Source organism: Monodelphis domestica, chromosome 1, assembly GCF_027887165.1.
Source record: "Monodelphis domestica isolate mMonDom1 chromosome 1, mMonDom1.pri, whole genome shotgun sequence".
In the NCBI taxonomy this organism is placed as follows: domain Eukaryota; kingdom Metazoa; phylum Chordata; class Mammalia; order Didelphimorphia; family Didelphidae; genus Monodelphis; species Monodelphis domestica.
The window spans coordinates 597,968,548-597,993,687 of record NC_077227.1 but is presented as its reverse complement, the minus strand read 5'-3'; the positions used below and the strand labels follow the sequence as shown (position 1 = coordinate 597,993,687).

At 35.1% G+C, this 25,140-nt stretch overlaps 1 protein-coding gene across 4 annotated transcripts in view; it reads right to left on the bottom strand.

The window, feature by feature from the left end:
* Positions 1–25,140, bottom strand: part of INTS9 (integrator complex subunit 9) — a 124,304-nt gene that overhangs the window by 83,893 nt on the left and 15,271 nt on the right. For 3 of the 4 annotated variants that reach the window (XM_016423569.2, XM_007476499.3, XM_007476500.3), the window contains 2 exons: positions 24,132–24,259; positions 16,865–16,925 (listed from right to left, as the gene is read on the bottom strand). In XM_016423569.2, coding sequence (XP_016279055.1) covers positions 16,865–16,925; positions 24,132–24,259 — 189 coding nt within the window. The remainder of the gene's footprint in view (positions 1–16,864; positions 16,926–24,131; positions 24,260–25,140) is intronic. The other variant, XM_056813717.1, reaches the window with a different exon arrangement.

The following is a 25,140-nucleotide window of genomic DNA, read 5'->3' as shown; positions in this document are numbered from 1 at the left end:
GAGACATATAATGATTTATATTTCCAATGTAAATCAGCCTGAAAGCACAACTCCTTAAAACAAAAAGACTACTACTTTCTTCTGAGCCCCAGGTTTCTTTATCCATAAAAATGGGAATACATAATGTCCCAAAAGTTCTGAGGCATTTCTAAAGCTTTCACAGCATTAATTTGATCTAAGCTTTAATTTTAATTTATTAATATTTTCCTTTCAGTGTTTGATCCCATTTGTTTTTAATGATAAACTTATTTGGAAACTTGGTATCATGTTTACTTTGAAAGCCCAAAATAAATGGAATTGAGATTTCGTTTTTACTTAATTTAACAAGCATGATCTTCATTATGAAAAAACATGATTGAAATAAAGCCACTTGTACTTTGCATCTATTTGTACTTCTTTTACTTAGTAGATTAGTCGAGATATCTTTTTGGAGCAGGTTCATCATTAATATTTTGGTTTAGTCCAATAACATAACAAGACAGCATGAAAAGTAGACTTGCTGTATGTACCTTGTGCTTCTCCCTAGTCCAGAGCTGCCATCAGCCTAGTTATCTTGAATTAATGGTGGCCTCTGGTGGCCAAAACAGGAAACCATTTGACCCAATAGAGATTACAGAATATCAACAATGGAAATAACTTTAGAACAGTGGCCTCCAAAATGAGGGAATATAATCAACCGACCAGCGAAAGGGAAGATGGATTATATCTGGCTCTATTTAAAAGAGTCAGTAATGGGCTTGCCTTCAACACCATTATACATACCATCCATACATCAGAGTTCAACACTAGCCCATTCTGTTTCTGGCCATTTTAGTCTCCAAAAATGATGGTCCTCTGATTATAGCAGTTATAGCCAAATAATAGCTGGTATTTTGAAACTCTTATTGATGAGCTGTTGTATCCCAGTAATAGCTGTTATTGGTAATAATATTATAGGTGGTTGATAAACTTCCTGAAGCAGTTGGATACAACCCTTACTTATTTGTTCTATGAGAAGAGGTAGGGAGAGGAAATAGGATAGAAACTAGGAGTTAGGAATAGGATAGGAAATCTATTAACTTTATACTAAAATCTCTAAATAAAACCCAACGGTCAGAATCTCTTGGCAGAGAGACTCTGACGCGAGCCCTCCTTCCAAGTGTAAAAAATGGAGACTTCAATCTAGGACTTCAATCCCCAGGAGTCCTTGCTCACTTCCCAGGATGCTTTGTAATATCACTGAATTCTCACCTGGGCCGAGATCTAGAAGGTGTATTTAACCTGATTGGAAATGGTTTTGGCTCTCTTCTCTTCCTGTCTCAGCTGGCAAACAGACGCGTCTCATGATGTGAGTGAAATTTGGGTGGGCCTCATGGCCCACCTAGCACGTGCCTTTCTTATTTGTATTTTTCTCAAATTCTCAACCTTTAATAAACTTCTAAAAATATAATACTCCTTGCAGAGAGAAACTAATTTCTACCTGCCTCAGTTTCCCTAAATTTTAATCTTAACACAAAGTCAGAAAGACTGGAGCTGCCTCTGACATGCTCTTCCTCCCTCCAGGAGAAAAGTTCTCATTGAAACACACTCTTCCTCAGCTTCCTATGTGTTAATCAAACTTCTCAAAGGCAACTGTCTCAAATAACTAACAGATCTTCGTGTCCAGCAACCTGCTCCCAAGGAAGTCAGAGAGACTGGACCCCAGAAGTAACAAGAGTTCTCTCTTTTATGATAGGCCTCTTAAAGTGACGGAGGATGAGCTATCTGCTCTAGCTTCTTAAAGTAACAGAATGATACTTAATACATATTCCTTTGATCTAAAAATTCTGCTCTTAAGGAGACAGAGCAAACATTAAATAAATTCCTTATAATCTAACCTAACCACTACTGAGATACCTGCAGCAGCTAAGCATGTTTCTGCTTTCAAGAAAAAGATAATAATTCAAGGTTAAACACAATACGTTGTAAGCTAATTTTATTACTTTCCTATCTTGATTAGAAACATAGAATCTCCAAACTTTAAGGAATTCTAGAGGTTTGGCCACTAATTACGGTAGCTGGGTTGTCTATTGTTTTTTATTGCAAAAATTCAATACTTCACCGACATTATGGGGCAAATAGGCTACTCCACAAAAACCTGTATACCAAATTGCCATTTGAGCATTTGAATGCTCAAAAAACTGTCTTACAAATGCACTTTAGAACTAATATGTTTACAAGTTTGGGATATCTTAATCATTTATTTGGAACTACCATTATGAATTTTCTTTTGATCTGTTTACTAGTCAATGCTAAAGAACCACTATGAGACAGAAAGAGAATCACTAGTTTATTTGTCTACTGGCAAATCGATTAACAAGTGTATCTTACAATTTGGTTAGTATATTATAAGTTACTTGAGACAGAGAAAAAAAAATGGCTGCTTGCTATAGTATAACTGGTTATACAAAGAAAAAGAAGTATGTTTGTTAAGGAGAATATATAACTAATTACATGAGACAGGAAAGAAACATATTCTTGTTAGTATAGCTAGTTGCATTAAATCAAAGGGGACCATATATCATTTGCAAGACAAGATAAAGGAGAGGATTGTGTGTACTTTGGCTGTGGAAGTCCTCCTTTCTAGAAACTAAGGAGGAAAGAAGATATAAGAAACCAACTGTTAGAAACTGGTGCTGCAGTCCTTAATATGCAGGTGGTCATACCTGAGAATAAAATGATGACTACAGAACAAAAATGGAATTATGCCAATTCTTAACAGACCACTCTTAGGTCTTAAAAAATCACTTTTAAAAGAACAAATCAATTTCTAAAAATAGACCTAATAAAAGCTCAAAAAATTAGAACTATAATTTAAATTAAGAGTCTTAAAAATGTTCACAATTACAGTTTGTTCCACCCTCTTAAGTCCAAGGATTGCTAATGTACTACTGAATGTCTAAAATTTGTACTGCATTTCCCACTATTTCCACTAATTTCTCAAACACAAAGTCAATATCCTAACTATATGCTATAAAACTAGCTCTAAAGAACAGAGATTCCCCATATAAGCTACTAAATTCTTTACACTTGCCTTTGGAGATATACATATATATATATATTTTAAAACCCTTACCTTCCGTCTTGGAGTCAATACTGTGTATTGGTTTCAAGACAGAAGAGTGGTAAGAGCTAGGCAATGGGGGTTAAGTGACTTGCCCAGGGTCACACGATATACGTATTTTTATAGTAGTCCAAAAGAGCTTTTTCTTAAAATCAACATCATTAAACCTCCAAGTAAACTGACCAGGTTTCTGTTCCTTTCCATTAAGAAAAAAAAATCAGGGTTTGGTATTTATTAAACTTATAAATTCATAGTCCTCCTAGACCACTAAATGAGACAACGTGAATATGAGCAAATAGTGTCTCTGGAAAATAACTGAGACCTAAGTTCCTGTCCCCTAGCTAAACAATTTTAGTTTTTCAGAATTGACTACTGTTGTTGGGGGAAATTTTTTGATTAGAATGTTTTAAATTGGCAACTTGAGTTATAAGGAAAAGACACTTCTTTTTATCCAGGATTTCTTGAATATGTATGTGGAGGGGTGTCCCGCATTCCAGAATAGCCTCCAAAAGATTCATGTATTCCATATCCCCCTCAGAAGAGAAACAACTTCAATGAGATGGGGAAAGGGGAGTTGTTAGAAGAGAACAATTTGGATGAAAACAGAACTTACCAAATAATTTAAATTTTAAAAAGACAAGATGGAAGCCAGGCTAGGAAACAAGAGGAAATATAGAAGAGTTTAGTAAGAATATAGTTGGGAGTACAAATAACACTTAGAATGAGTTGAGGCTGGCAAAGAAAGTTAAGGGCAACAAAAGGTTTTAAAAAGCATATTTGAAAAAAAAAAAAACAGAGGAAGAGGAGACAACTAGATGATTTAGTGACTATATAGTGCTAGTTCTGGAGTCAGGAAGACCTGAGTTCAAATCTAGTCTCAGACACTTAATAGTTATATGACCAGGGGCAAGTCACTTAACCTCTCTTTGCCTTAATCCACTAGAGAAGGAAATCTGCAAATCACTTCAGTATCTTTGCCAGGAAAACTCTATGGACAGTGTAGGCCTCTGGATAACGAAAAGTCATGGGAACAACTACAACAAAGAAAGGGAAGGACTATTCCCCTCTGACCACAGAGAGTCAAGTAGCAACTATAAAGAAAGATTAGAGCTGCTCAATTCTTATTGTGCTTTCATTTTTTTTTTTTGGCTGAGGAAAATCATCAAAATTCTTTACAAGAAAGAACAAAAAAGGCCTATAGGGAGTTGATATTCCAACAGATGAGATTTAAAGAGAATATATCTCATTTCTCTTGGTGAGATTGTCATTTGAAAGAGAACTACACCCTCTGTTTCTAAAAGAAAAGGCTTGTTTGGAATCTTTTTTTTTTTAAACCTTTACCTTTCGTCTTGGAATCAATATGGTTCCAAGGCAGAAGACTGGTAAGGGCTAGGCAATGGGGGTTAAGTGACTTGCCCAGGGTCACACAGCTGAGAAGTGTCTGAGGCCAGATTTGAACCTAGGGCCTCTTATCTCTAGGTCTGGCTCTCAATCCACTAAACTACCCAGCTGCCCCTGCTTGTTTGAAATCTTAAAGAAAAGGATGAAAAAATAAAGCACAGCATTAGCAGATAAACAAATTTATAAGTCAGCATTCATCAAAATAATTCAGTAGTATAGGCTAAATAAGCAAGAACCAGAAGCAATAAAAAATTAATACTTTATACTACATAATGGATAAATGATACAAATATATGAATATAAAAGATTGTATTATTAAAAAATCAGACTACAAAAGAAGTAGATGCCTCAAACAATTATGGGTAGAGAAAATTCTTAACCAAACAAAAGCCAATTTTCACTTTAGAAAAGTTAAAAGCTTTTGACTTAACAAAACCAATGAAGACAGAATAGAAGAAAATGTCAAATTGGAAATCTTTGCAAGAAATACTACTGATAGTTAGAGAACTGACACAAACATGTAAGACCAAAAGCCATTCCCAGTTGGATAAAGGGTCAAAGGATTTGAAGTTTTCAAGAGAAAAACAACAAAATGTAAATAATCATGTAGTCACACGCCCCAAATCTGGATTGATGGTCTGATTGTACAGACAGCTGATTTAAGGATAACATCCACATTAAAAACAAATCTTTTCCTATCTGCTAAAATAATGGAAATCAAAAGATCACTGAGGAAGTAGAACTCTATGAGTGACAGAACTAATTATAATAAAAGCTGATGATAACTGAAGCCAGGAAAGATGAGATGACCAAGAGAGAGAGCAAGGAGACAAAAGAATGGAACACATTATGCATGAGGCCAGGGCATAGATGATGATCCAACAAACAAGGTTGAGAAGGATTAGTCAGAAAATTAGGAAAAAAAACCACTGAAGAACAGTGCAATGAAAATCCAGGAAAGAGAGCAGATCCAGAGGAGGGAACATTCAACTGTGTCAAACATATCAGAGAGGTCAAATGGGATGAGGACCAGATCAACCACTTGAAGCCACAAAATCTGGCAATGAAATTTATGATCTATTGGTATTTTACTGTGTTCTTTAAAACTATGTGATTTATTAAGACCCATTAGCTCTCAGGTATTTCCTGGGGCACCCATTTTACATCCTTCCTTCATTCCTGAACACTATAGATACTTCCACTGAGTTACAAGCTTACTTTTCTTTGTTGTTTCTATTTAAGTAAGCTAGTAAGAAGATATTCAGATTCATCTCCAAAATAAATAACTAAGATAAAATGGAATATATGATAAAAAATTAGGCTTAAAGAGTAAAACTAATCATTTATAGAAAGTTTTTGTTTAAAAATGATATACTGATATGTAAGGAATTTGAGTCTAGTGGCTTTGGTAAGCCTGACTCATTAAAAGTAATAAAGATATGAAAGATCATTATCTTGTCAGGTAAACTAAATAATTTAATAAAGACATAGAAAAAATTAAATTATTGAAATAGCAAATGCAAATGGACAAAACCCTAATGGATTTAAAAATGGAATCCAAAAATATGCTACTTAAAAATATCATTTAATTTAAAAAGATTTACATAGATTGGAATTAAAAATTAAAATTCATTAAAATTTTTCATATTTCTGATAACAAAAATTGGAAATGGCAATCATAATATCAAGGTGAAATTCGAACCAGAAAGCAGTGAGATAAAAAAGTCTGCTGTATTACATTAAAAGTTTGAATTAAAAATGAAAAATTAAAACAGTATGTCTCAAAGTAAAAGCTATTTCTTTTCAAGTACCTTTGGTTAGATTTTTTGGTAATAATTGTTAATAGATCAACTGAGAATATTTGGCTGTCAGTCACCAACATTTGTTAAGGATCGCGATAGAGCTGGTAAGAGCTGGTTGAGAATATAAATGAAGTCAAAGACAAATTTTCTGCCATTATGGACCTTAATATTTAATTAGGGAAACAAAAATTATACAGATATAAAAGAAATACAAGGAAACAAGACTCAATGTAAATACTGTTGGAATATTTGAATATAGTATTTGTATTATTTTGAGCAAAGCACAAAATAAGCCATCAACATTTTCAACTCCTCACTCATTCTGATTCTGCTCCATTGTCCTCCTTCATGAGTACCTCCCTAATTCCCCTATGTAGATCCCCTATCCAGCAGGGGCTACAAGAAGGGATTTTCACTTTGTGGGTTGGACCTGAGGAGAGGCAGGGAGTCTGAGAACCAGGGTGAAGAATGAGAGACACAGACAAGTCAGTATTTAGATAGGGCAGGCAACACCCCTATGACATTCTCCTTGGAAGGAAAATATGAGAACCAGTGGAACACGTGGAAGTGAAAGGAAATAAGGCAGAGAATGCAAAGCCAATACAGGGAAGAGGTCCAAGAGAGGAGAAGGTTCTTAGAGAGGAAACGTTCTAAGAGGGGAAAAGGTTCCAAGAGAAAAATCATGGGGTTGCCTTCTGTTTTTATTACAACATGGTTTGGGAGGCACTCTCAAGCACTTAGCAATTATGTAACAAAGCATAGATAATTCAGATTGGATGGTAATGTAAAGGTGACACCTTTTGGGCGTGTAGATTTCAACCCGTGCTTTCACAGAGGAATGTGACTCCACACCAAATGTTAATGAGTTTGCCTTGGGCAACAGGCCGCATGGCTAGGTCAAGATTTCACTCACAAATATCAGAGTATCACCTTGTGTCTGAAGACACAATAACCATACAATCATTTATATTTCATAGACGTGAATATGCTTGGAATGCTACATACTTCCAGGAGAAAGTATGGGCATTCAACAAAATAGAAGACTTCCAAATATATGTAAAGAAAAGACCAGAACTACACAGAAAATTTGACATCAAAATCCAAAAACCAAGAGAAACATGAAAAGATAAATAAAAAAGAGAAGGGTCTTATTTTTTTGTTCTCTAAGGGCCTCAAATAAGGCCATATTCTTTATATTCCTATATGGAAAAACGTTATTTATAACTGTCAAAAATTGTACTTACTATTATAGTAGAAGAATTATCCATAGGCAGAGATTGGGGTACTAAGTGGTTTAAAATCATATATAAAAAAAAGAAGAACGAAAGGGGATGGGAAAGACATCAAGAGAAACTTGAATGTATAAGAAAATTAGGATAACCTATACTACACAAAAAAGCACATGGGAGAGGGAGGGGAAGAATACAACTATAAGAAAGAGAGGAAGAGAGCTAAAAGGTAATACTCAAACCAGTGGAATCAACTCCGAGAGGAAAGAGCATCTAGAACCATTGGGGTATTGAACTCTATCTTACCCAACAGGGAAGTTGAGAGGGGAAAACTAAGAGGGAGGGAGAGTGGGAAATAGAGTTTAAAAAGGGGGGGAAGGAAAGAGGGGAAATATAATTTAATAGACTAAGAAGGGAGGGGGGAGAAAGGAAAGTAAAATAAGGGTGGTGATTAGGGGGACTGATTAAAAACAGAATACTGGTGTAGAAGGAAATAATGAAAGAAGAAAGAGCAGGACAAGGAGAGAAAATGAAAATGTTGGGAAATACACAAGAAGTAATCGTAACTTTGAATGTGAATAGGATGAACTCACCTGTAAAGCGGAAGGAGATAGCAGAGTGGATCAGAAACCAAAAAATGACCATATATTGTCTACAAGAAACACACATGAGGAAGGTAGATATGCATAGGGTAAAAGTAAGAAGATAGAACCAAATCTATTGGGCATCAACTGATAAAAAGAAGTCAGGAATCACAATCATAATATCTGGAAAAGCCAAAGAAAAAATAGATCTGGTAAAAAGAGATAGGGAAGGTAATTACATCCTGATAAAAGGCAGTATAGAAAATGAGGAAATATAGGTACTCGACATGTATGCACCAAATGGCATAGAATCCAAATTTTTAAAGGAGAAACTAGTGGAGCTCAAGGATGAAACAGATAGAAAAACTATACTAGTGGGAGACCTGAACCTTCCTCTATCAGAACTAGATCAATCAAACCAAAAAATAAATAAGAAAGAAGTGAAGTGAATGAAATCTTAGAAAAATTAGAGTTAGTAGATATGTGGAGGAAAATAAATAGGGCCAAAAAGGAATACACATTCTTTTCAGCAGCACATGGTACATTCACAAAGATTGACCATGTATTAGAGAATAAAAACACTGCAAACAAGTGCAAAAGAGCAGACATAATAAATGCAACCTTTTCAGATCACAATGCAATAAAAATAATAATTAGTAAGGGTATAGGGAGAGGCAAATAAAAAATAATTGGAAATTAAATAATACAATTCTCTAGAATCTGTTAAAGAACAAATCATAGAAACAATTAATAATTTCATTGAAGAAAATGACAATGAAGAGACAGCCTTTCAAAATCTATGGGATACAGCTAAAGCAGTACTTAGGGGGAAATTTATATCCTTGAGTTCATATATTAATAAATTAGGAAGAGTAGAGATCAATGAGTTGGGCATGCAAATTAAAAAATTAGAAAGTGCACAAATTAAAAATCCCCAGATGAAAACTAAATGAGAAATCCTAAAAATTAAAGGAGAAATTAATAAAATTGAAAGTAAAAGAACTATTAAATTAATAAACAAGATTAGAAGCTGGTACTTTGAAAAAACAAATAAAATAGACAAAGTACTGGTCAGTCTAATAAAAAAGGGAAAGAAAAAAACAAAATTGACAGTCTCCAAAATGAAAAAGGAGACCTCACCTTGAATGAAGAAGAAATTCACACAATCATTAAAAACTAATTTGTCCAATTATATGGCAATAAATATGGTAATCTAGGTGATATGGATGAATATTTACAAAAAATATAAATTGCCTAGATTGGCAGAAGAAGAAATAGAATATTTAAATAACCCCATATCAGAAAAAGATATTGAACAAGCTATCAAAGAACTGCCTAAGAAAAAATCCCCAGGGCCTGATGGATTCACAAGTGAATTCTATCAAACATTCAAAGAACAACTAATCCCAATATTATACAAACTATTTGACATAATAAGCAAAGAAGGAGTTCTACCAAATTCTTTTTATGACACAAATATGGTACTGATTCCAAAGCCAGGTAGAGCAAAAACAGAGAAAGAAAACTATAGACCAATCTCCTTAATGGATATAGATGCAAAAAATCTTAAATAGAATACAAACCAAAAGATTCCAGCAAGTGAACGTGAGGGTTATTCATTATGATCAGGTAGGATTTATACCAGGAATGCAAGGATGGTTCAATATTAGGAAAACCATTCACATAACTGACCACATCAACAAGCAAACCAACAAAAATCACATGATTATCTCAATAGATGCAGAAAAAGCCTACGACAAAATACAACACTCATTCCTATTGAAAACACTAGAAAGCATAGGAATAAATGGGCCTTTTCTAAAAATAGTAAACAGTATATATTTAAAACCATCAGCAAACATCATCTGCAATGAGGATAAATTAGAAGCATTCCCAAATAAAATCAGGAGTGAAACAACGATGCTCATTATCACCTTTATTATTTAACATTGTACTTGAAACACAAGCAGTAGCAATTAGAGAAGAAAAAGAAATTGAAGGTACTAAAATAGGCAACGAGGAGACCAAGCTATCGCTCTTTGCAGATGATATGATAGTCTACTTAAGGAATCGTAGAGAATCAACTAAAAAGCTAGTGGAAATAATCAACAACTTTAGCAAAGTTGCAGGATACAAAATAAACCCAGATAAATCACTAGCATTTCTATATACTTTGAACTCATCTCTGCAGCAAGAGTTAGAAAAAGAAATTCCCTTTAAAATCACCACAGACAGTATAAATACTTAGGAATCTATCTGCCAAGACAAACATAGGAACTATATGAAAACAACTACAAAACACTTTCCACACAATTAAAACAAGATCTAAATAATTGGAAAAACATTAATTGCTCATGGGAAGGATGAGTTGACAATGAAAATAACAATCCTACCCAAACTAATCTCCTTATTTGGGGCCATGCCCATCAAACTACCAAAAATCTTTTTTTATAGAATTAGAAAAAAACAATAAGAAAATTTATTTGGAAGAACAAAAGATCAAGAATATCAAGGGAAATAATGAAAAAAAAATGCAAAGGAAGGTGGCCTAGCAGTAGCAGATCTTAAACTGTGCTATAAAGCAGTGATCATCAAAACCATATGGTACTGGCTAAGAGACAGAAGGGAAGATTCAGTGGAATAGACTTGGGGTAAGTGACCTCAGCAAGACAGTCTATGATAAACCCAAAGAGCCAAGCTTTTGGGACAAAAATCCACCATTCGACAAAAACTGCTGGGAAAATTAGAAGATAGTATGGAAGAGATTAGGTTTCGATCAACATCTCACACCCTAGACCAAGATAAACTCAGAATGGGTGAATGACTTGAACATAAAGAAGGAAACAATAAGTAAATAAGGTGAACACAGAATAGTATACATGTCAGATATTTGGGAAAGGAAAGATTTTAAGACTAAGCAAGAGTTGGAAAAAATTACAAAACGAAAAATAGGTAATTTTGATTATATTAAATTAAAAAGATTTTGTACAAATAAAACCAATGCAGTCAAAATTAGAAGGGAAGCAACAAATTGGGAAACAATGTTTATAACAAAAACCTCTGACAAAGGTCTAATCACTCAAATTCATAAGGAATTAAATCAATTGTACAAAAAATCAAGCCATTCCCCAGTTTATAAATGGGCAAGGGACATGAATAGGCAGTTTTCAGATAAAGAAATCAAAACTATTAATAAGTACATGGAAAAATGTTCTAAATCTCTTATAATCAGAGAAATGCAAATCAAAACAACTCTGAGGTATCACCTCATACCTAGCAGATTGAATAACATGACAGCAAAGGAAAGTAATGAATGTTGGAGAGGACGTGGCAAAATTGGGACATTAATGCATTGCTAGTGGAGTTGTGAACTGATCCAACCATTCTGGAAAGCAATTTGGAACTATGCCCAAAGGGCACTAAAAGACTGTCTACCCTTTGAGCCAGCCATAGCACTGCTGGGCTTGTACCCCAAAGAGATAATAATGAAAAATACTTGTACAAGAATATTCATAGCCACGCAGTTTATGGTGGCAAAAAATTGGAAAATGAGGGGATGCCCTCCAATTGTGGAATGGCTGAACAAATTGTGGTATCTTTTGGTGATGGAATACTATTGTGCTCAAAGGAATAATAAACTGGAGGAATTCTATGTGAACTGGAATAACCTCCAGGAATTGATGCAGAGTGAATGTAGCAGAACCAAGAGAACATTGTACACAGAGACTGATGCACTGTAAATTCAAATGTAATGGACTTCTCTACTAGTAGCAATGCAATGATCCAGAACTATTTGTAGGGACATCTGAGAAAGAACACTATCCACATCCAGAGGAAGAACTGTGGGAAAAGAAACGCAGAAGAAAAACAACCACTTATTCACATGAGTCAGTGGGGTTATGACTGGGAAAGTGGACTCTAAAAGATCGCCCTAGTGCAAATACTAATAATAAGGAAATGGGTCTTGATCGATGGCACATGTTAAATCCAGTGGAATTGTATGTCATATATGGGAGGGGGTTGGGGGAAGGAGAGGGAAAGAACCATGGAAAATTATTCTAAATCATCTAATTAAATAAAATTTAAAAAACCAATATGTACATATATTTTTCTGTGTGTACACCCTCCTCCCCCCACCCCAAGAAAAGCACATAACCTCCTTGGGCTTCAGTTTCCTCATTTGTAAATGAAGGAGTTGGATTTAATGACCGCAAAGATTTTTTCCAACTCTAAATAAATGACCCTATAGTCATATTCTGAGAAATTACAGTATTTTAAGAATATTCCAGTTTTTTATTCAATTTTCCAACTGATTAGAGAGTAAGAACAAAAGGCTATGGGATTAAGGGTGAACTGGACAAATAAAACTAATTTTTCCTCTGCTGATTTTTTGTGAATTGTTGGGCAAATCATTTCATAGAACTGGAGAATTTCAAAATTGGAGGGCCATTAAAGGCAAATAAGTATAATCCAAGCATGACCAAGAATCTTTTATACCAACATCCCGTATAAGTAATCATTTAGTCTTCAATCAATCAGCATGCAGTTTATTAAGAAATCAAATGAGGGGGAGCTTACTAACTCTAGAGCCAGTCCATTATACTTTTGGATAGCTCTGTAACAAAGTTTTCCCCTAAATCCTATTATTTATCCATGAACTTTGGACCCTTCATTTATAGAAAAATTATAATATTGAAGAGTGTGAAAGACTTATTTTCAGAAATCTACCAATAACAAAAACTATAGTTCTATAAAAAATATGGTTTAATAATTTGGAGTTATGACCAAAGGGCTATTCCAATGATGGTGAACCTTTTTGAGACCAAGTGCCCAAATAGCAAACTGCATGAAGAGGGGGAGGGAGCAGCATCACCCCACATCCTCTGGCTTTCTAGTAATGAATTCTGGCAAATGGCAACAGCAGGTGAGCCCACAGAGAGGGTTCTGAGTGTTTGCTCTGGCATGTGTGCTATAGTTTCACCAACATGGGGCTATACAATTATGTATACCTTTTGACCTAGCAATACAACTACTAGATCTGTTTCCCAAAGAGATCAAACAAAAAAGAAAAAAAAGACTTGTATGTACAAAACTATATCAGCTCTTCATGAGGTGGCAAAGAATTCTAAAGTGAGGGGGATGCCCATCAATTGGGAATGGCTAAAAAGTTGTGGTATATGATTGTGTTGAAATACTATTGTGCAACAAATTATGAGGGGGATGGTTTCAGAAAAACTTGAGAAGATTTATATGAATTGATGTAGAGTGAAATGAGCAGAAACAGGAGATCTATAACAGTAATGGCAATATTTTAACTATGAAAGACTGAACTACTCTGATCAATACAATAATTCAAGACAATTCCAAAGGACTCTCATGATGAAAAATACTATCGTTCTCCAGAGAGGGACCTGATAAATTCAGAGTGCAAACTAAAGTATAATTTTTCATTTTCTTTTCTTTCTTGCTTTTTTCTAATATGGCCAATATAGAAAAGTATTTTGCATGATTTTACATGTATAATTGATACATGCATTGCTTGCCTTCTCAATGGGTGGGGGAGGGGCAAGAGGGAAAAACTTTTTTTTTTTTTTAAACCCATACCTTCCGTCTTGGAGTCAATACTGTGTATTGGCTCCAAGGCAGAAGAGTGGTAAGGGCTAGGCAATGGGAGTCAAGTGACTTGCTCAGGGTCACACGCTGGGAAGTGTCTGAGGCCAGATTTGAACTTAGGACCTCCCGTCTCAAGGCCTGGTTCTCAATACACTGAGCTACACAGGTGCCCCCAGGAAAAACTTTTAAAATGAATGCTATCAATAAAAAAAATGCAGTTCAAGGGGGCAGTAGGGTAACTCAGTAGATTGAGAGCCATGCCTAAAGATGAGAGGTCTTAGGTTCAAATCTGGCATTAGACACTTCCTAGTTGTGTGACCCTGGGCAGGTCACTTAACCCCCATTGCCTAGCCCTTACTGCTCTTCCACCTTGGAACCAATATACAGTATTGATTCTAAGACAGAAGGAAAGGGTTTAAAAAATAAAATAAAATAAAAATACAGTTCAAGAAATTCACCTATGGTTCAACAAGGTGTTGATGAAACCAGAAGAATACCCAAGATTAAGAATTCTATTCTTTTGTATTCTTTCTTATTCCTCATTCTCTACTACTCTCGATTCTGTAATCTAAAGCATCCTCTACTCCACTGAGTTTCTGGGCATAAAGTTAAACCCATTATTGAAAATTGGCCAACTCACTACAAAGACACAATATAATTAAAAACAAATAAACAAACACTATTTTAAAATGTTTTCATTATTACTGTTGTAAACCTTAAAATTTCTTAGACTTGTGAATGTTGGAAATTTCACCATTGGAATGTGAACCCCATTGGCAAGGGAGGTTCCTCCTCCTCCCTTCTTAAGATTACTTTAGTACAGAAACCTTTTGCTGAACAATGGAAAGGGCTGCAGCATAGATCAAAATTTAATTATTCCAATCTCCACCCTACTCAGGGTAACAGGATTTAGGAAGGGCTGCAGCATAGATCAAAATTTAATTATTCCAATCTCCACCCTACTCAGGGTAACAGGATTTAGGAAGGGCTGTAGTAAAGGATCAAGATTTAATTATTTGAGAATATGACCTTCAACAGACATGTGCAAAGCCACAGACCTCTGGGTGGTCCTGGGTTAAGGTAGAGCCACCATTGGCACAGGGAAGACGTGGACAGTGATTGGTAGATGTGAGAACTGAGGGGAGGGCACTTGGATGGTGTCCTTAAAGATAGCGGGGTCTGAGGACTAGGGAGGTGGTTGGTTGGAGAGGTTGTGCTCTGAGAAGCTTGCTCTGAAGGAAGCTGAAGGTGGGGGCCCCTGAGACTATTTCTTCATTTTGGTCACGTGAGTGATAGGGATTGATCTCTTTTCTTTGCCTCAGCTATCTAAGGGCTTGGGCCTTTTGGCCCAGCCTAAACAGAAGGGGTATTTAAGCCCTATTCCCTTCTCTCCCCTTTCTCTCTCCCTCTCTCTCTCTATCTCTAATAGCTTTCTTCCTCCTGTTTGTAATTAAACTCCATAAAAGGTTGACTGCTGACTTGAGTTTTCATTTAGGAATTACATAGCTGAATTCCTTGGCGACCTTAAATTAATATATATCAGTCTTTTAAAGTGATTTCCTTGTCACACTGTCATCTGTTTCCTATGCTGAAGCTAGTGCTACATTTGATTTAGTATTTCTGAGTTTTTAAAATGACTGCTAGTATTTAAGTCATATCTTTCAAAACACATTTTAACTGCATTAAGACTTAAAAAGTCAGTGGACCTGCTGAAGAGGGCTAGACTAAATTCTTCCATTAGTTTTATCTTATTTCTGAAAACAATGGTTTTACTTCCACTGTTCATTGTATAGAGCAGAAAAATTGACTTAATTTCTAAGCAGAGCTTAAAGCACATTAAAAAAAAAAAACAACTGACCTTCTGACTTAGAATCAATACTAAATATTGGCTCCAAGGTAGAAGAGTGGCAAGTACTAAGTATTTGGAGTTAAATGACTTCCAAGTCATACAACTTGGAAGGGTCTGAGGCTATTTTTGAACCCAGGACCTCCCATCTCTAGAGCTAGCTCTCTAGCCATTGAGTGACCTCACTGCCCCTAGCATAACATTTTGATAAAGAAGTTTGACATTTGAATAAAGTAGATTTCAAGTTGTACTGACCACAGTATATCTTTTAAAAAGTAATGGACATATCCATGCTGCTTTAACATTTTCAAAAGCATTTTATTCCTAACATTGCTATGTAAGGTTGTTCCATATTGAACAGTGAAAAATGTATTTGATATGGAATCAGAAGACCTGAATTTGAATTCTGGACCAACCCCTGCTCCTTTTGTGAAAAAAGGCAAGTCAGTTCAATTCCTTCTGCTTCAGTCTCCTCCTTTGTAAAAAGAGGCAGAAGTCCACAAGCATTTATTAAGTGCTTACTGTGTGACCAGAAACCTCTACTTCTGAATATGGGATGCTGGGATTTGACAGCAATCAATAACTTTCATAAAATATCTTAAAATTTATGCAGGGCTTTCAGCTCAATCACCCTAGAAAGCAGGCAGTGTGATAGTCTGCATTTTACAGAAGAGGAAAATGATATGCAGAGAGTTTAAGTGTTTTAGGATCATAGCATTTAAAGGTATAAGGGTTCCTAAGTCATGAAGAGAATGGAGTATAACAGAATTACTTTTTAATTAGCTTAAAAAATACATTTACTGACAACTTTTTACTTTATTTTGGCAATCATTTCTTCTCTAGATTGATCCTGTCTATGGAACAAGGAAAACTGAAGTTCAACATCTCTGATATGATGGCTGCATTTGACATTTCTGCCCTGGTCCACTCTCTGCTTTAAGGAGATAGGTTGAGTCATTATCTTGTCTCTCTGATGTTTATTCCAACCCCTTTGTTTTACATATGAGGAAACTGAAAAAGGGGAGCTGAGTGGCCCAGTGCCACACAGATTATAAATAGGGGAGCTGGATAAAAATCCAGGTCAGCTCCTCCAAATCCCTGGACCTCTTTCTTCACTCATGCTGTTTGTATTTTGTTTATAAGACAAACTAAGGAGTGAAACCTTCAGCATGGATTTTAAGGCTTTTCATGTCAACACAACGTATGGGTCAGGAGTTAGCAGAGCTGCCTAATTGCTACAATAACACAGATCCATTCTGTTCAGATGTCTTTCTGAAGGCTAACAACATTCTCCAGGTCAACATTACCTTGTCCAAAAAGGTATTTCCATCCTTTAAAGTCCAACCAGGAAGATTAGATAGCCTTGGACTGAAAAAAACAAACACAAAAAATTTAAGTTGAATTAAAATACATTATACTCACTGATTTCTTTCTGACTTTACTGTCTCAATAAAGTCTGAAAAATGTAATACTTACTGGTAGGTGTATTCATCAAAAATAATGAAAAGAAACAACTCTTCAATGCCAACTACCAGAATTTTGCAGTAATGGGAAATAAAAGCCCAAACAGTGACCAAAGACTTTTGAACTAGATTAAGAAGTAAACTGACTGTCATTGAAAGTAACAAAGTAAAAGGGACAGTTAGGTGGTTTGTTGTATGGAATACCAGGGCTGAAGACAGAAAGTTCTAGATTCAAATCTGACTCCAAACACTTCTTAGCAATGTGACTCTGAGCAAGTCACTTAACCCCAACTGCTTGCCCTTACTGCTTTTCTGCCTTGGAACCAACACTTGTATCAGTTCTAAGACAGATGGTAAAGGTTTTTGTTGTTGTTGTTGTTGTTGTTTTTAAGTAATAAAGTAAAAAGATGAAACGAAGACACAGCAGAGGTCATCATGTAGATCTTTAGAGTAAAAAGTCCTGGGCTCCATCATATCTACATTACTGACTTAGAATTTCATAAATGTATTACTTATTCTTACTAGCCCGAATTTTCCTCATAATAAAATGAGGGTAGTTTTTGGAGAGTGTAATGTGGTAGAAAATACTATGAATTTGGAATGAAAATATCTGTTAAAATCTAATTCAATCTTACACACTGGGAATTTAAGTCTCTTAATATTTCTGAAAACTCAGTTTTCCCATTTGTAAAATAAGGATAGTAATACCTGTAACTAAAAGATGTTGGGAAAGTCACTAAGCTCCAATAACCTCAATTTCCTCAACTGTAAATAAGGACTTTCCAATCTCTGGAACTCATGAATAATTGCTATTTGAATAGTTGTTGGGAATACTCATATCCATGATATCATGAAGCTATTAAAGTATTATAGAGAGCAAGAACCTGAATAGATGAAGAATTCTCCAACAGGTGACCATTTACACCAACTCAATTTATTCATTTGACCTAAATAATTTTCCTCAAATACACACATTTTCCCTGTTTTGCCTAAACCCAATAAAAATATGCAAAATGAAAAAGCAAGAAAGATCTATAGAAGAGCAATAATATACTTGCTCACATTATTTATGTGGCTGCTCAGACAAAAAAAGTCAGGGAGAATTATACTACTATTTGGTTTCTGAATATAAAGTCCTTTTTGTCCTACATTTGCAACTCTATACTTTCAAATTTCAGATTTTAATTCTTCTCAGAAGAAATGAAAAAGTGTTGCAATCAATCTTTTATACTTGATATACTCTTTCTTCCTCTATCTCCTTAGTCTTTCAGTTTGCCTCTCACCAGTACATTGCTTTCCTTTTTTTAAAGCCTTCTCTTCCCATCCATTCTGGGCATTAATTATGTTCTGTCTTCAGTATTATACTTCTGAACATCAGTTTCATACTCTTAATTCCTTTGGTGCTAGAACACAATGATTTCCAGATTGCTGAAGTCATTTTACATAGCCTATATATGAAACTCAAAGCTTTTATCAAAAATTATCTAGTTAAGTCTTTGTATTATCATACTGTAAAAATGGCAAACAGATAGTACTAACAATCTACATTTATATGGCACTTTTCTGTTTCCAAAGCTTTTTCCTCCTAAAAATCACTCTTACTTTGAAAATACCTTCTAGTGATACAAATTGGCTGTTCATCTTTAACTTAGAAGAGTCATCTAGGGTGTCTACCCTTGGGTTTGTCTAATATTTAAAGTTACCAATGGATCATGTACGTTCTCCAGGTTTTAACACAGAGAAAAATATCCTGATAGCTGTCTTTTCATTACTATTTTCCTTCATGTTTTCATCTACTCAATTTTAAAATTTTAAATTTAGAAAATAGAACTGGTATGAGCGAGTACAGACGAAGTCTAGATCATATGTATTTTAAATCGGTATTCCACATATGTATTTAAATAAAGTTGGTGGGATCAATTCTTTGAAATACTGATGTGATCACAGATCTACTAAGGTACTGAAAAAAGGTTTTATGAGATTGACTCTAGTAAACAAGATTATATTGAAGGGGCATGCAACATCATTATTTCTGATATGTGGTATTTTCATCTGAAAAGTGTTTACTCGCATGAATAATTCATCACTTAAGTATCTTTGGTTAGCTTTGACAATCTTGACTTCCTTTCTAATGTGGTCATACTAAAAAAATAAATATATACAGGCTTAAACAGTAGTCAAATATAAACTGTGTTGCATTTTTTGATACTTGGAAAAATCAAAGCAAGAAAGTTTTAGCTAGCTCTATTCCACTAGATATTAAATAGTAATAGAGATGTATACAGGTAGTCTTGTTTTAAGAAAACCTAATTTCTCAAAATCAAGTAACATGTTTTTCACTAGCCTGGTATCACAAGGGAAATGATCCACCTAAGTGTATTTTCAGATAACTAATGCTTATGTAAGGGTCAAATTTAGGGGTTAGGTGGAGTAAATCTAAAATTCACACTTACATTATTAAGTACTCAAACTTTTACCTCATGTTTTTGAATGGAAATCCTCCAATATTTATTAGAGACTTCTTTACTCATTTTTAAAAAATAGAATTTTAAAAGATCTGGCTCTTTGATTTTATTTGCGGAAGAAGCCCTCGAGAGTATCTACACTGAGGTTTTCTTCCACAAATATAAGAGGCTGAAAACTTGCATGACATGCAAGAGTCTTGAGAGTTGTTTGGGGGAGGCACTAAAAAATTAAATGACTTGACTAAAGGCCAGTAGGTATTGGATGAAAAGTTTAAACCTTGATCTTTCTTCCTCCAAGGCCAGTTCTTTATCCTCTATGTTAAGCTATTTTTCTTCTAATTTTAAATTATGTTCTTTCTATGCTTTCTTGATGATTGCAAGAATGTCATTATGAACACCAATTACTGGGTAGCACTATGACAGAGCAATGCATTCAGGGGGCTATGGAGGCATGCAGGGCCATCATCATTGTGTTTCCTCTAACTAACACTGTCCTTCCCCATCTTAACTATCTGCGAATTTTAACAAGGTGGATTTAAAAATCAAATGACCATTGGGATTGTGTGTAAAGCAGGAGCAACAAGATTCTAAGTAAAGCTTTTGTGCATGTATTGGCCACTGAGTGGTCCTTGCATGTGTTATTCATAGTTGAAGTTGCTGGATAAGTTATCTTCAAACATGTGAGATGCTGTTGTGCCCATTTAGAAAATTGGCACACTGAATGATCATCTGTAATTTATCTACATATTTTGGGGTTTTGTTTTGTTTTTTGGCCTTATAAAAGAATTTGCCTATGTTCTTTAAATCAAAGGTCTATGAACTTTAAAAAAAATATTTTGATAATTGTAATATAACTGATTTCCTTTGTAATCCTTTGTCTTTTTTCCATGCATTTAGTAACATTACTGGAAGAAGGGGTCTCTAGGCTCTGGCAGACTGTCTAGGCAAAAAAGGTCTGCTTTAGACAGTAAAACAGATTTGCATATTGAAAATTATTTGAAAAATATATATGTACCTGCAGCTTTTCAGATATACTATTAATTACACCAATTGAGGTCAACTTGTATGTGTGACTATGTACTATGGGAAGAGCAACATTATATCTGGAAGAAAAAGAACCAACACACTGGATCAACCTTCACATTAGCTTGATGGTACTTTCTGTTTCTCAGATGTTTTGCATTGTTTCCATTCTCTATTTCTTCTTTCACTGCATGATCAATATAATCATAACAAAAGCTAGCATTTATGTAAGTAGTTTTAAGTTTTGCAAAGTACTTTACACCTGCTATCTCATTAGGTTTTCACAACTCTGTGAGGAAGGTGCTACTAATAACCCCCATTTTATAGATCAAGAAAGAAGTATAGAGGTCGAGTGACTAATCCAGAGTCACAGAGTTATAGTTGTGGAGGTAGGATTTGAATCCAGTTTTTCCTAAGTCCAAATCTAGCACTCTATCCACTAGCAACTTCACTTCTTGAATGGAAATTTGTCAGAGATATTGTAGAAAGGATTTCTGTTCAAGAATTAGTTCAACTAATGCCTCGCTGTCCCCGGAATCCCAAAATATAGAAGGATGAATCATCTAAGCTCCAGGAACTGGCAGAATTCTGGGTTAAGAATAAGTTTATTAGTTTCTACTGCTTTTAATCCTTCTGTCCATAAATCTTCCAGTTTATTCTCTATTCCACAACTCCACCTCCCAGGAAGAGAAGTTTGGAAAGATCTCATTGCTGTTGCTTCTAAAGGGTCACCACTGTCTACTAGTAAAGTGCCTTCTCCAAGTTTCCCAACATAAGTCTTAGAATCCTCCATTCAAGGTAGCAAAAGAAAAAAAAAACCCTTTAAGTAATAAGAATTTGGTTGCTATCTTTTATATAATTACTTGAAGGCTAATCCCTAAATATTTTCATTCTGTGTATGCATATATTTCTTCTATGTCATCTTATCAGTAAAGAATTAGGAGAAAGTCTGGAAGATAGGGGTTCTAGTCCTATTTCTGCTATAATTTCATTGTACAATTTGGGAAACTCACTTTTCTTGAGCTTGCTTACTACAATGTAAAGAGTTTATATTAATTATAGGGATGGGTTTTCTGAAAGAGTCAGCAGATTTATAAGGAGATACCACTAGTAACAAAAGGGACCGAGTGAAAGTATAGATCTGTGTTGGTGAACCTATGGCATGTGTGCCAGAGGGGGCTGCTGCCTTCTTCTGTCTGAGGGCATTTCTCACATTACCTGTCCCTCTGCCCCATCCCCTTACCCCAGTTGGGAGGTGGGGGGGAGGCTTCACATGCTGCAAGAAGGTTACATTTTGGACATTCAGTCTCTAAAAGGTTCTCCATCACTGATATATATATAGATTGGTGTCAATGCTTCACCACTACTGAAGTGAAGAAACATACCTCAAAGCATACACTTTCCTGATACTGGATTAAAAGGGTTAAGACTATGCAAGAAAAGCAGCATTCTAGTCAAATACTGTGGAAGAGATTCCTTAAGATTTCAGTTAGAAGAAACCTCAGAGGTCATTTAGATCTGAACAGACATTCCTTCCATGATATCCCTGAGAAGTAGTCTATTCAGCATCTCACTGAAGGGTTCAATGATACAAAGCATGCATTCTTTATCAATGCAGTCTATTCTACTTTGGAGCAGTTCTAATTGTTAAGAATTGTTTCCTCATAATTTTTTAACGAAAAATGATTAAAGGATAATAAATGCTGAGCACAAGAATCTACTTTTAGAGTCAATTACTTCTGTTATCAATATCTAAAATTCAGTCTGGTGGTCCTTATGCCAGCCTAATTCTGTGTTTCTATCCAGTGTTCCTAGGTCTGCTCTTTAGGGACTCGTGGGGCAAGTCTACTCCTTCTTCCACACGACAAATTCTTCAAATACTAGAAAGACAGCAATGATGTCCCATCTAAGTCTTTATATATTCTATGCCAAATATACCTTGGTCTTTGGAGTGATTCAGTTTCTTAAAGCCCTTTCTAAAGTGCAGGAGAATTAAATACAATACTCCATGTATGGTTTGAGTAGAACCAGTTATAGAATTATCCTTTTGCTTTCTACTCTACAATATATCTTTTAAGTATAAGACTAAAATGGGATTTGATGCAAAATGTACCCTGTTCCCTTCTCATGTCTTTATCAAGAATGCCTTCAATGTGTCTGTAAATTGTTTTCATAAAAACTTTATAGAGATTGGAAAGTAGTCTTACTACTTTCTTACTAAGTGGGCCAGTTATTAGTAATATTTAATTAATTGTATTTTTGGTAGTAACAATGGGGGTAGGTGATTCAGTGGATAGAGCACTGGAATCAAGAAGATCCAAGTTCAAATTTGGCCTTAGACACTTGCCAGCTGTTTGATTTTTGGCAAGTCACTTAAATGCTATCTGCCTCAATTTCCTTATCTATAAAATAGGGATAACAATGGCACTTACTTCCCAAGGTTATTACAAGGATCAACTAAGATAAATTTTTGTAAAGCGCCTGACATAATAAGTGCTATATAAACATTAACTATTATTATTATTAATGATGGCCAATATTTTTTCCCTCAGACTCCTCACTATCTTTTACTTCCCCTCTCCCACATCCAGTCTGGTGCCAAGACATATAGATCTTCCTTTTGCAACATTTCTTGACTATGGCCCCTTTGCTCCTCTGACACTGCCAACACTCCAGTTATAAGCATTCCTCACCTCACACCTGGACGACTGTAATAGTCTGTTGGTGGTTCTGCCTGCCTCGACTCTCTCCCACTCCAATCTATTCAGTCACCAAAGTGACTTTTCTCAAAACACAGTAATAATAATGTCAACCATCCACTCAATCAACTCCAGTGATTTCCTGTCACCTCCAAGATCAAATAAAAATCCTGTTTGTCATTTAAGGATCTTCATTTAAGGACCCTTTTGTCAAGGATGACTTAAAATATAGTCCCTCTGAAGGCAGGGATAGACTTGTCATGTTTGATTCTATATGACAGAATCTATAGGGTTTCTTGGCAAAGATCCTGGAATGGTTTACCATTTCCTTCTCCAGAGTATCCCCATTTTTTAGATGAGGAACTGAAGCAAATAGAGGTTAAATAACTTGCCCAAAGGGTCACCCATCCAGGAAGTGAAGCCATTTTTGAACTCAGATCTTCCTGACTCTAGATCCATGGTCTATTCACTAAGTCACCTAGCTGCCCCAGGGATAGACTAGATAACTCCTAATCTCTAAAGAAAATCTTGTAATAAAAATCATGTAAAGACATTAAGGGCTTAAAACTCAAACTCCATGAAATCAAGTCTATGAAAAGATAATTAAAAGTGGGTTCTTGTGCTCGATATAACTAGTTTATTTATTAGTTCCCATAAAAATTAGCAGGGAAGATGAAAGATACACAATCTCACTTTTAGTGAGTAGTTAATTTTTTACAGAAGCTCAGAGTAAATGATGGTTAAAAAAACTATTCAACAAGTCAATGTTATACTTATTCATTACTTTAAAGAAAGTTATTTTGATAAAAAGAACTTTCAGTAGAACAAAATTGACAACAACTGTAAACTGGCAAATTTTATACTTATCACAATTTTTTAGCAAACCACTCTTCCCCACATTTCTTGGGATCTATTAGAACATACCTCTGAACCAATGGTAAGGGAAGAAAATTGAGTGTTGAAGTCATATCCAGGCCACAATCTAACATGATGGTAGTAGACTTGAATTTGAGTACATTGCATGGTAAAGTTGGGTGTCCTGATAAACAGTACTGAGAAAGGAAAATAAATTTAATTAATAATAAACCTCTGGAAAATTCAAACCATAAAATGATTTATTAAAACTACTTGTTCTTGTAGTAGTACCTAAAGTACAGTCCAAGGGGTCAACTATGCCTATGAAAGACTTCCCAACTTTCTCTGTGACCCAGCAACTCAGAATATTTAAGTAACAAGAACACGCAGTATATTTTCATCTGCTCTAAAATATTTCTTGGAGAAGATTTATCTTTTGTGGACTAAAAAGCTGCTTCTCATCAGTTAAAGCCATGGTTTAAAATGGACATCAATTGAGATGAAATTGCCGCACTTCGTTTATTTGCTTCAGTTCTTGCATGGAACCCTTAGGCACTTAATATTGTTGCTATAAAGTGCTACACAATGATTCCTTCAGAGTTTCCATTTATTCTAAAACTAGACTTTGGATTGTTAAATCCATATTAGGTTTACTTTCTCCTTTTGTAAAATAATGGGAAAAGTGACTGTCCTTAAGGAAGATATGATATCTTCCTTAAGGTTCCTCAAAGAGATTAGTTTATCTTCTGAGTGGTTAGGTTAATTAGTAAGTACCTATAAAGGATTATGGCTTAAGATTCTTCACTAAAATGATTCAGAAGGGCAAATACTTTCTTGTGAACTACTGATATCAAGAGCATGAGTTGCCTACATGTTGACATAAGCAAGGAGAATTCTCTTGTCCGTGGCAGAAAGAACACAAGTATGCAAGGCATCAAAAGTCTAAATCCTAAAACCACAACAGAACGATAAAGTCAAAGGACAGTGATGATGCACTGTGGATAATAGTCCAAAAAATCATTACTTTTGTGAATAATGCACTCTCTTTTTTATTAGAAGATTTATTTTGGAGATTGGC